General features: G+C 38.9%; 1 protein-coding gene across 1 annotated transcript; it reads left to right on the forward strand.

Moving 5' to 3' along the window:
- Positions 1-836: 836 nt before the first annotated feature.
- LOC137083917 (aquaporin-9-like) lies at positions 837-5,384 on the forward strand. Its single transcript, XM_067449855.1, has 6 exons — positions 837-886; positions 970-1,082; positions 1,553-1,876; positions 4,240-4,358; positions 4,612-4,829; positions 5,094-5,384. Exons 1-6 carry the CDS (start codon positions 837-839, stop codon positions 5,302-5,304), a joined length of 1,035 nt encoding a protein of 344 aa, XP_067305956.1. The 3' UTR covers positions 5,305-5,384.
- Positions 5,385-13,672: the final 8,288 nt, after the last annotated feature.

Consider the following 13,672-nt stretch of genomic DNA (forward strand, 5'->3'; position numbering starts at 1 on the left):
AGTGACAACCAAAAACTTTCAGGCCAGTAGTTGGGGATGTCACTTGATGGGGATGTCACTTTGTAAAGAAACACTATGCCTGTAGACTGAACACGTACACTACATGCCTGAATACGCATGAGCATGGCATCATAATTTTTTCTTACAAATTCACATTTTTGTCAAGGAGATGATAACGGTATCATTTTCAAAAACATGCATTTTTCAGGCCCCCAAAATGCAGTTGTTGTGTTCATTTTTTGTTGAAAACGATGTTGTGTAAATTACCCCTGAGACAGCCCTTAAAATGACAGACTCTGATCAGTGCCCTGACTACTGAACCAGAATGCACCCATAACAAATGCATAGGCTGCGTCCAAAACTTACGCATCTCCATTGCCTCGCTGCCCTTTCAGGCAATGAATTCGCAGGCAGCGTTTGTGCAAAATACTTTATGAAATTTTGGACAGAATTGCGAGGCAGTGTAATGGTTTCATGATCTTCAGCAAAATAGAGTGAATTTTGGTGATAACTAAGCGAATATTTGATTACTATAATAAAAATGTCTTTCTAGAAATGACAACCAAAGTGAAAAATGTACACAAACTTAACTGAACGTAAGACCAAACAGTAAGGAGTATGAATTATTACCCAGCAGTTTGCCTTACTCCAGAGGGCAGGAGTATGGATTATTACCCAGTTTGCCTTACTCAAGAGGACAGGATGATGGATTTACTCCAAGAGGGACATCCTCTGGAGGATTATGTGGAGGAATTCCTGGACCTGTGCCCTGGAATAATGAAACACTCAAGAGCTGTTTTTAGAGTGGGCTCGACGAGCACCTCTTACTGATGCCTATGGGGAACTCCAGCTGCACGCTGCAACAGTACATCGATCATTCACTGTGGTTGGTGGGTTCTCCCATGACGAGAAGGGTGGTTAAAGAGGATTGTTACATCTCCACATCCGTGCCCACTCTTTGCATTCCAGGATCCTTTACCCAAAGCCCACACCCACAGCAGCTAAAGAACCAGTTCTTACAACAGACCCAGTGCCAGTGCTGATGCCCGCCTGGCAACCCAGAGATCACGTTCTGTGCACAGGTCCTTTGGTCCAGCATACAAATACCCTTCATTTCCATTTTTTTCTGGCCAGACCCAAGTCATCCTCTTCTTAAACCTGGCCTGTCCAGTCCGGTTCCCAATCATGTTCCTTGCAGATGGTACTGTCCATCTTTAAGTCTGCTTCATTGCGGTGTATTCTACCCAATTCAAAGCTTTCGTTGCCGTGGATGATGTGCCCATCTAGTCTCCCTCTCCCACCTCCTCTGCCCAAGTCAGTCAGTCCTTCGACCCTGCCTTCGCTGACTCTCTTCAGTCATCCTTGGACTAACTCCAGTGCTCAACTTCAGACTTCCAGGCCCATAGCTCCACTTCAGCCTGTCAAGCAGTGGACTCTGCCTTGGGTCTTCCCTCCCTCAGCTCCACCCGGGACCATTGTACCCTCGGCTTCACCGTGTTTCCTTGTCCCACTGGTTCCACTTTGGTCTGACATCACTCTGTCTGCCCCACAGACTTCCTAGCCTTCAACTGCGCTTCGGCTCATTCCTGCTCCGCCTTCCCTCACGCTCCTCCAGGGTCCTTGTTCTCTCTGTCTCCACCTCGATCCTCGATTCCTGACTCCACCTTGGCCACTGCTGCTTCGCGCTGCCCTCCAGGAACACAGTTGCTGCATGGTCCTTCCAGTCTTTCGCCTCCCCCCAGGTCTCCAGATCTCTCTGCTCAACCGCTGGTTGTCGGACCAAACTCTGCCTTGGCTCCTCCCACCATTGGTTCCACTTTGGGCCATGTTAACAGACAGAAACTGCTGGTTTTCACCGCCTGCACAATCCAATCACGTTTGAGAGAGAAACAACAAATTGAGGGTTTCTGAGATTTTTCTTTTGTCTTTTTGTGTATTTATTTTTTAGAAGTAGTAACGGGTGCTGTTATGGATAGAAATGTAGTGGAGTAAAGAGTACAATATTTGCCTCTCAAATGTACTTAAGTAAAGTCATGAGTACTCCCCAAAAATGATACTAGACTCTGCATGACTCTGCCAATACATGATGTTATCATCATCAATGAATAACCAACATCACTTGATGATATTTTCTCTTGACTCTTAGTTCCATAACAAATGTTTCCCACAAACACAAAGCAGCCAAAGAACCACTAATATTACACAGTCATGATCTCCATCATGGTGACTTCCAACGGAACTATTATTTTAATTAAAACAGAAATAAAGTACATTTGGTTAGTTATAAGTAAGTTCACATATTATTGTTAGGTTTAGTACTTTTTTACATACCAAATTTAAGATTGCAAATGAAAAAGTCACCATCTTGATTTGAATCAGCAACAAGCAAGACTGAATCCTCCAATCAGTGAATTAGTTCTCTTGTTGCCAGACAGAACTCCTTGCATAGCCAATCACATCAAAAGCAAGACAAGAGTGAGCTATTTTAATTAGTTATGATTTTGTGTTCATACAACTTGATATCTTAAGTTTATGGATTTTGTAGGTTAATAAGTTATACTTACTGTGGCGGAGGGGGCGTGGTTTCGCGAGGTCTGTAGCGGGAGAGAGGGTATGGGACAGAGCGGGCAGTAAGTAGGTCAAGTGCAAATGATTAACACCTGTGTCTAATTGCAGTAATTGGCGTGGAGAGACAGCACAAAAGCCGCTGCGTGAGGAGAGAGAGGGAGAAGAGAGAGAGAGAGAAGAGAGAGAGAGAGATGCCGCTGGTAAGGGCTCGCCGACCTCGCGAAACCACGCCCCCTCCGCCACACTTACTTATATTTTTGAGTTTTCGGACTAAACTAGTAATATTTAGTCAAGATTACTTGATTTGTTTAAGTAAAGACAACATTAGGTTACTCAAGTAACTCTGTTACTGTCCGGTTCTGGAGATGGGGAAAATTTATATCACAGCTTTTATCTTTCAGCCTCCCATGCATCATAAATTGGTTTGTTGGTTTGTTCTCCTTATGTGGAAAATTAAGAAGGAAAAGAAGAAAATCAGTACAAACACAATACATATAAAATAATCCTCAATGGATAGAGTAAAACATTTACAGTTATAGAACATTTATGTGATATATGGTTCAAAAAGTTACAGTATAACTTGTATGAAATATAAGTGTAATATAAAGTCAGATGTTAGTACAATATTATAGAGCATATGGAATTGTATATATTATTGTCACGTTCCAGATTAAGAAGGAGTTTTTGAGGAGAGGCACAGCAGTTTAATTTAGCAACAACTTTACTTTTCAAAATACATAACAAAAGATGAGCATCCACAATGATTAAACAAGCGAAACAGACAAAGAACTGAGAAAACCAATATATGAGTCCAATATAAACACAAGATAACAAACTAAAATGCAAACATGTGCTCTAGCACAGGGGTTTTCAAACTTCACGATGCCAAGGACCCCCAAATATGAGAAACCTTTATGGGGGACCCCCTTCCTAAAATACATCTATATATTTATTTAAAAAAAAAACTTTTAAACTGTTAGATAAATAGTGTGACATTATAAATACAACATATTGTTTCCAAACTTAAATTGGTTATACTTATTGTATGTATTGACCTGAAGAAAAACATTTTCAATGAAAATTGTACTTGTTTAAGCAACTTTCATAATGTAGTTCTTTGTAAACAGCATGCGTACCATCTTAAGAACCCCAGTGAACAAGATAAAAGGGACTAAAGTGAGAAAAACTCACTAGTAAGATACAAAGCAAATATACAAATTTTGAAAATATATGTATAAGGCAAACAAGGAGAAACAATTAGAAATGAAACCATTAGATTGTTCGGTAGACTCCATTTTTGCTTTGTCTTTTAATTCTCTGAAATTTATGAAACACGAAAGTTAAAACACTCACTTTGCTCCGCACCTCTCCGTTTACATGAATCCCCTCAGCTGCCTGAGCCGAGTGCGATCCCAGCCCCCATGGACGGGTTGATAACATGTGGAAATAGCTCCTTCTACTGGCTGTAGTCTTTAGCCTCTGGCCCAAAAAGTCCTCAAATGACGCAAAATTGCAATATTGTGGGGGGGGGGGGGGGGGGGGTGTTCTACTGATACAAATCCATATGCTAAAATATGCTAATTAACCCTTTAAGAGTAATTCACCATTCAGTTTTTGTCAGTTTGGTGTTTTTGAATAATGTGCGTATTTCTCAACCCTCATCTCCTCCAGATGCGATCATGGAGTTCAGTGGTGGAATTCTGATTGTATTTGGTCCTAATGAAACTGCCAGTATCTTTGCCACTTACCCAACTGATGTGGTGTCATTGCAGACCAACTTCCTCGATCAGGTCAGAAAAAGCCAATGGCAGATTAGACAAGAGCTCTGTATACTACTACAAAATACTACTTATATAATAAATCAGTTGAATCTAATCTGATCTAATACAAATCACTCTAACGCAATATAATGTTATGCAACATAATAATAATAATAAAAAAAAGTATGCATTGATTTTTAAACATTAATCAGTTATCAGTTGATCGTGCCAGCATTGGGTTTCTGAATAAACCATAATCTGTCTCTTGTTTGCCTGTGTGTAGGTAGTTGGCACAGCCATGCTGATGTTGTGCATTCTACCTCTGAATGATAAGAGAAACGCTCCTGCTCCCGAAGCGTTGCTTCCACCCATTGTAGCAACTGTTGTGCTTGGGATTTCCATGTCAATGTCAGCTAACTGTGGAGCAGCCATAAACCCTGCCCGTGACTTTGGTCCACGACTGTTCACATTTACAGCAGGCTGGGGCACAGAAGTCTTTACGTACGTACTCAGATCAGCCAACTAAGTCTATTAACGTCAGATTAAGGCCTTTGTTATATCTGCCCTTAGTTATATCTCCTACCCTTTAACTTATCTCTCTTCTGATAAAACAAATGCTGGGTATTTCACTTGCTTAACTCCATTGTTCCAATACAATTATCTCAGCACACTGCCATACTGACATTTGCACTGAAGTGTGTAGCCAGTGCTTCACTTCTGTATACATGGTCATTTTCGTTCCCTCTTTTTTTCTGACCCGCACAGGTGCTATGACTACTTCTTCTGGATTCCGTTAGTGGCTCCTATGGTGGGAGGCGTGCTGGGGTCCATCATTTATCTGGTCTTCATTCAGTGGCATCTGCCCGATGATGAATCTGAAGAAGAGAATGAGTCTGAAGAGTTTAAAGGTCAAACAAAGGTCATGGAGCACAACAACAAAAAAGACGAGTTATACCTTAAAATGTCTTCTCTTTAAAAGCCTGGGGACCACTGAATCTGTTTCCCTTCTTCTTACTTTTATTCCCGGACAGTTTTTTATTATTTTTTTATTATTTTTTTACTGTAAATGAAAATGACTGTAAATGCAACAACATAAAAACTGCCTCATGACATAAAAACATAAAAAGGGAAAATGTATTCAAGGTGGACTCTAAAATCTTTCACAACAGAGCTGAAGCCATGGAACTGTTTCCAGCTCCTCCTAAAATATTAAACTGGGACTACTTTCAACTATGTAGTAAATATCTGTCACATTCACTGTTTCATACAGTAGATGGAAATAAAAAATGCGTTAATAGTATGTACAGTATTTAAGTTATATTAGATGTATCTCTTGTTGGAAGATGGTGGCATCTAGATAGTTCTTATTGTTGTCTACTGCTCTCACACTGAAAGTGAAGTAATATGTTGCAAGTTGTGTCTATTATACACCGGATGTGTTTGTGTGCATATTTGCTGTGCATATTGTTGTGTATGTCATGTGGTGTATGTTAACAAGTTCACAAACAAAAAGTAAAAAAAAAAAAAAAGTGGACCTCTTTGAACCCCTCATTGAGCAAATATTTATCCGACTTTTAAACTTTTGGGGGGGGGGGGGGGGGGATATCTTGATTATAGGTTCTCAGAAGGCCACTTTACTGGCATGGGATATCCCCCATTGAGAGAAATTATTTCACCTTGCATTAAATAAAAGACAAAAGTATTCAAAAGTAGTGTCAATAATAACTGCAAGCATAACAAGAATGAATGTCAAATACAACAAGAAGTCATATCTTCTGTCATAAAGGGCTCTAGTGATATTACTGATCAGCTTGTTAGGTCCTGTTTGGTTTGATCTGAGTAAAGACACTATGAGAGGATGTACGTCCAAGAACTTATGAGGCCACTCATCAAACACATTAAAGCAAATGGCTAATAATAATTATGGGTAAAATATTCAGGGATCAGCTCATGTGATTTACCAGATCACAGGTTGCTAGACAGAAAGACTTTTAAAACTACCTTATAATTAAATCTGTGGTTCAAAATATGCACAACAACCATATCAAATCAGTTACACAGTCATACTAAAATCATATAGTCATTATACCCAAACTTAAGTTGGATAACAACATCTAAATATAACTGTGTTTTAGCATTTAAACACTATGAAGGACCTTTTTCAGAGATCTTTGAAAATGAATCCATCCTTCCTTTTCAATCCTTACTTTTCAATCTTTTCTCGGCCATATTCAAAACACCAAATATTTTTTAATGATATCAGGATTGCCAGGTCTGCATTTCAGATAAATATTAATTATAAATGTTTACTAGATGTGTTCACTACCTGTCTAGTGACAACCAAAAACTTTCAGGCCAGTAGTTGGGGATGTCACTTGATGGGGATGTCACAGTAGTTGGGGAAACACTATGCCTGTAGACTGAACACGTACACTACATGCCTGAATACGCATGAGCATGGCATCATAATTTTTTCTTACAAATTCACATTTTTGTCAAGGAGATGATAACGGTATCATTTTCAAAAACATGCATTTTTCAGGCCCCCAAAATGCAGTTGTTGTGTTCATTTTTTGTTGAAAACGATGTTGTGTAAATTACCCCTGAGACAGCCCTTAAAATGACAGACTCTGATCAGTGCCCTGACTACTGAACCAGAATGCACCCATAACAAATGCATAGGCTGCGTCCAAAACTTACGCATCTCCATTGCCTCGCTGCCCTTTCAGGCAATGAATTCGCAGGCAGCGTTTGTGCAAAATACTTTATGAAATTTTGGACAGAATTGCGAGGCAGTGTAATGGTTTCATGATCTTCAGCAAAATAGTGAGTTTTGGTGATAACTAAGTGAATATTTGATTATTATAATAAAAATGTCTTTCTAGAAATGACAACCAAAGTGAAAAATGTACACAAACTTAACTGAACGTAAGACCAAACAGTAAGGAGTATGAATTATTACCCAGCAGTTTGCCTTACTCCAGAGGGCAGGAGTATGGATTATTACCCAGTTTGCCTTACTCAAGAGGACAGGATGATGGATTTACTCCAAGAGGGACATCCTCTGGAGGATTATGTGGAGGAATTCCTGGACCTGTGCCCTGGAATAATGAAACACTCAAGAGCTGTTTTTAGAGTGGGCTCGACGAGCACCTCTTACTGATGCCTATGGGGAACTCCAGCTGCACGCTGCAACAGTACATCGATCATTCACTGTGGTTGGTGGGTTCTCCCATGACGAGAAGGGTGGTTAAAGAGGATTGTTACATCTCCACATCCGTGCCCACTCTTCGCATTCCAGGATCCTTTACCCAAAGCCCACACCCACAGCAGCTAAAGAACCAGAGCTTACAACAGACCCAGTGCCAGTGCTGATGTCCGCCTGGCAACCCAGAGATCACTTTCTGTGCAAAGGCCCTTTTGTCCAGCATACAAATACCCTTCATTTCCATTGTTTCTGGCCAGACCCAAGTCATCCTCTTCTTAATCCTGGTTAGTCCAGTCCGGTTCCCAATCATTTTCCTTGCAGATGGTACTGTCCATCTTTAAGTCTCATTCATTGCGGTGGATTCTACCCAATTCAAAGCTTTCATTGCCGTGGATGATGTGCCCATCTAGTCTCCCTCTCCCACCTCCTCTGGCCAAGTCAGTCAGTCCTTCGACCATGCCTTCGCTGACTTTCTTCAGTCATCCTTGGACTAACTCCAGTGGTCAACTTCAGACTTCCAGGCCTATAGCTCCACTTCAGCCTGTCAAGCAGTGGACTCTGCCTTGGGTCTTCCCTCCCTCAGCTCCACCCGGGACCATTGTACTCTCGGCTTCACCGTGTTTCCTTGTCCCACTGGTTCCACTTTGGTCTGACATCCCTCTGTCTGCCCCACAGACTTCCTAGCCTTCAACTGCGCTTCGGCTCAGTCCTGCTCCGCCTTCCCTCACGCTCCTCCAGGGTCCTTGTTCTCTCTGTCTCCACCTCGATCCTCGATTCCTGACTCCACCTTGGCCACTGCTGCTTCGCGCTGCCCTCCAGGAACACAGTTGCTGCATGGTCCTTCCAGTCTTTCGCCTCCCCCCAGGTCTCCAGATCTCTCTGCTCCACCGCTGGTTGTCGGACCAAACTCTGCCTTGGCTCCTCCCACCATTGGTTCCACTTTGGGCCTATGTTCTAACTGTACTGTGGATTTCCACCTGCCTTTATCTCCTCCCTGGCTCCTCCCACCGTCTGATTTACCCTGGTGGCCTCTTCTGCTACCTATTGCTTCCCCCTAAAAGACTGTTTATCTGTTTCCTCATTAGTCTTTTGGCATCAGGAGCCGCCTTCCAGAGAGGGGAGTAATGTCACATATTGGCTCCATCTGAAAACCTAGTCAGCTGACTCGTTGCCTCGCTGCCTTATGAGACAATAGCTTGTAAGGCAGCATTTTGTGCATGCTAGAGCAGGGGTTTTCAAACTGGGGTCCTCCAGAAGGTTCTAATGGGTCCCCAGAAAATTTCAGAGAATTAAAAGACAAAGCAAAAATGGAGTCTACCAAACAATCTAATGGTTTCATTTCTAATTGTTTCTCCTTGTTTGCCTTATACATATATTTTCAAAATTTGTATATGTTTGCTTTGTATCTTTCTAGTGAGTTTTTCTCACTCTAGTCCCTTTTATCTTGTTCACTGGGGTTCTTAACATGGTACGCATGCTGCTTACAAAGAACTACATTATGAAAGTTGCTTAAACAAGTACAATTTTCATTGAAAATGTTTTTCTTCAGGTCAATACATACAATAAGTATAACCAATTTAAGTTTGGAAACAATATGTTGTATTTATAATGTCACACTATTTATCTAACAGTTTAAAAGTTTTTTTTTTAAATAAATATATAGATGTATTTTAGGAAGGGGGTCCCCCATAAAGGTTTCTCATATTTGGGGGTCCTTGGCATCGTGAAGTTTGAAAACCCCTGTGCTAGAGCACATGTTTGCATTTTAGTTTGTTATCTTGTGTTTATATTGGACTCATATATTGGCTTTCTCAGTTATTTGTCTGTTTCGCTTGTTTAATCATTGTGGATGCTCATCTTTTGTTATGTATTTTGAAAAGTAAAGTTGTTGCTAAATTAAACTCCTGTGCCTCTCCTCAAAAACTCCTTCTTAATCTGGAACGTGACAATAATATATACAATTCCATATGCTCTATAATATTGTACTAACATCTGACTTTATATTACACTTATATTTCATACAAGATATACTGTAACTTTTTGAACCATATATCACATAAATGTTCTATAACTGTAAATGTTTTACTCTATCCATTGAGGATTATTTTATATGTATTGTGTTTGTACTGATTTTCTTCTTTTCCTTCTTAATTTTCCACATAAGGAGAACAAACCAACAAACCAATTTATGATGCATGGGAGGCTGAAAGATAAAAGCTGTGATAAAAATTTTCCCCATCTCCAGAACCGGACAGTAATGGAGTTACTTGAGTAACCTAATGTTGTCTTTACTTAAACAAATCCAGTAATCTTGACTAAATATTACTAGTTTAGTCCAAAAACTCAAAAAATATAAGTAAGTATAACGTATTAACCTACAAAATCCATAAAATTAAGATATCAAGTTGTATGAACTCAAAATCATAACTAATTAAAATACCTCACTTACAAATAACAATACTTGCTTTGTGATTGGCCATGCAAGAAGTTCTGTCTGGCAACAAGAGAACTAATTCACTGATTGGAGGACAATTAAAAAAAAGCAGTCTTGCTTGTTGCTGATTCAAATCAAGACGGTGACTTTTTCATTTGCAATCTTAATTTTGGTGTGTAAAAAAGTACTAAACCTAACAATATGTGAACTAACTTATAACTAACCAAATTTACTTTATTTATGTTTTAATGAAAATAATAGTTCCGTTGGAAGTCACCATGATGGAGATCATGACTGTGTAATATTAGTGGTTCTTTGGCTGCTTTGTGTTTGTGGGACACATTTGTTATGGAACTAAGAGTCAAGAGAAAATATCATCAAATGATGTTGGTTATTCATTGATGATGATAACATCATGTATTGGCAGAGTCATGCAGAGTCTAGTATCATTTTTGGGGAGTACTCATGACTTTACTCAAGTACATTTGACTACTTCTAAAAAATAAATACACAAAAAGACAAAAGAAAAATCTCAGAAACCCTCAATTTGTTGTTTCTCTCTCAAACGTGATTGGATTGTGCAGGCGCCACTGATTTGAACAGCCTATCAGCAATCAGCTTCAGCTTTTCACCAAAGTCAACTCCATGGTCAGATTTATATTAGAGACGAAACCGTGGAAGAAACAATGGATGAAGGTCCATCCAGGGAATGTGCCAACCCGTGATGTTCTTGAGTATGTGGTGTGTCTAACACAGTCAGGTTCAAATGTGGTTGCAAAAAATCCATTAAAACTCTAGCAGAAATTTGTCAAAGCGTTGCCATTGTGATATTGCCTTGTGGGGAAGTGAGAAATGTTAAATAAAGCAACATGATAAAAAATATGAAAATGACTTGATTTTACTTTCAATTCCTTTTACATTCTCCAAGGTATTAACATTAACATTTTTCATAACTCAATGTAGGATGTTTTTGTGTGTACTCTTGATACTCAAGTACTTTTAAAAGCAAGTACTTCAATACTTGTACTTAAGTAGACATCTGATTGTAGTACTTTCACTTGTACTTGAGTAAAATTTAGCAAGTGGTATCTGTACTTTTCCTCAAGTAATGAAGCTGTGTACTCTGTCTGCCTCTGCCCATCTCTATCCTTTAAGCGTTTTTTTTTTCTATCGGATTCCACCCCTTTGAATGGAAATACATGCATTGATTTAGTTTATTTGTATATGGTGCACTGACAGTATAGTTTTATTTAATTAGTGTACACAGAAATTTGTGGATATTGTACATAGGATTGTGAATTTCTGAGCCTGGTTTCTTCCAAAGGTTACCCACCCCAATCCAGGTTTTTATTTAATATAGTGCTGTCTGGTTCCTAAAATCATAAATACAAGAATAAATGATTATTAGCCATCAACGCCAAACATTTTATTAATTATTATTATTATTATTATTATTATTATTATTATTATTATTATTATTATTATTATTATTATTATTATTATTATTATTAGTGGTGGTCAAATTGTTTCGCCATAGCGCACTGAATGAAGAATCACAGTGTGACCAGCAGAGGGCGCACAAGACAAACCAAAACAATGAGCACATGGTAAAAAGTCGGTACTGCCCCCATGCTGCACTGTGAACAAAGTTGCAGAATGTATCTGCTGCATTCATTTAAAACTGTAAGACAAACGTTATTTAAAACCACACTAAATAACAGAACCACGCTGTTTAACCACACTTACTGAAATAAATCGGACATATAGCAAAATTGTATTCAGTTTTTTGTTCTCGCTTTTACATAAAACATTACTCTTCAATTGAAAGTAGGAAAGAGGAGATGCAGATGCAAACACCGCCCCTCCACCCACGCCTCCCTCATCCTATTACTATGAGCAGCTGCTGGCCTATCGAGTCCGATACACTTTCACCTTTCAAGGATGTTTTGATCGTCAAGGATCGCGTGCATCCGATAAAAATAACCTATATTGCCTTAACCCAACGGGGTACTTGTAGAGAAGGAACAACAGAGATGTCTGAAATCAGCATTGCTTACAGGGGGAGCTGATAAAGGTAATGTGGTCCTTGCTTATCCGACAATAAAACCTTTACTTTTAGTTCAGTATAAGGCTCTACATGCTAACAGCTTGACTTCTGAGAAAACAGTTATCAAATACTATTATAAATAATAACTATTTTTCTTTTTTAAAACTGTCAAAATATATTCGTGCAACTCCATCACAGCGGCGTTCTGCGTAACATCCTGCTTTAACATTTTCTCTATTTTGTTGTCTATTTCGCGTAGCCTATACAGCCACATTCTATGGTTAACATGGCCATCTAATGAAGGCGATATATTAATTATTCGCACAGATGAAAGTATGCCATGCGTTTTGAAGCGCGTTGAGTAGTAATTTATAAATGTCAGTTCACATGTGGTCGCAACTCAACTGTTTGAGCTGCGCATGTCTCAAACTTCAAATGTAACATTGACAAATATAATGTTGACAAGTTATGATAAATGGTAATTAGATGTCCAATGTCCATCTTAGTAATGCCTTGAAGGGTATGGGAACATATGCTATTAACCATTGATTGACGTAGTTATATCATTTATAGGTTATAGGCTTGCTTTATATATAACTTTTTATAAGAACACCACCCAACATTACATTATATAGCCTAACCAATGCATACAATTGTATTAGGCTATAAGTTAAAAAGTAGTTAAGAGTAAGAAATTGGCCTATCATGGAAATTTAAGTTCTGTGTTTATGTATTATAGCCAAACCCCCCTTCAGTTGAAAAACCCAGTTGAAACCCCTGAATTAAAACACAAAATTCTTTGCTGTTTGTTAACATCAGACTGTTTATTCAGACTATGCCAGAATGTTTCTCGTGAGTTTTTTCAGGTTAGGTATTTGCAAGTGACTTGTAAACTTAATTGAACCAAGGATTTAAGCTAGTTCTTGAAATTCCTTTGAGGGTAAAATTCTGACTGACAGCCACGAAATGTTTGCTTGTGCTTAGAGAACCAACAATGTTATAATTCCCTAGAGAAGGAAAGCATATCAACAGTAGGAACATGACCAATCATTTAGGCCTATGTATAACTGTAATGATTATTAATATAATTAAATGCATTTGGCAACATCGGTTTGTGTAGAGAGTGAGAGAGCAGACCCATGGTTTTCTGTAGTCAATATCATTATTGTGGTTCTAGTTTAATGGTGATTTCCTGTTTGACCTTTTGAGACAGTAAGCATGAAAAATGGAGATAGAAATGAAACAGACGGAAAGCCACTGAGGGCAGAAGAGTTATTGGAAAATAAACTAGATTAGCCTGTACAGGAACAAAATACAAAGGATGTAAAATATCACTCTAAAAAATGCTGGGTTAAAAACAACCCAAGTTGGGTTGAAAATGGACAAACCCAGAAATTGGGTTGTTTGAACCCTAGTAAATGGACCCATTCAAACAACCCAATTTCTGGGTTTGTCCATTTTCAACCCAACTTGGGTTGTTTTTAACCCAGCATTTTTTAGACTGATGCTACATATGCTGATCATAGATCATAACCCAAAAGCGGACTTACATGACACATTGTAAATAATTAAGAGTGCATTTTCCTATCGTTTAAAGTGAGCCTCTTTCTGAATAATCTGTCTGGTTTGCATTGGGTAACAGTCTGCGTATTCTT

Source organism: Pseudorasbora parva, chromosome 7 (assembly GCF_024679245.1).
Source record: "Pseudorasbora parva isolate DD20220531a chromosome 7, ASM2467924v1, whole genome shotgun sequence".
NCBI classification, from domain to species: domain Eukaryota; kingdom Metazoa; phylum Chordata; class Actinopteri; order Cypriniformes; family Gobionidae; genus Pseudorasbora; species Pseudorasbora parva.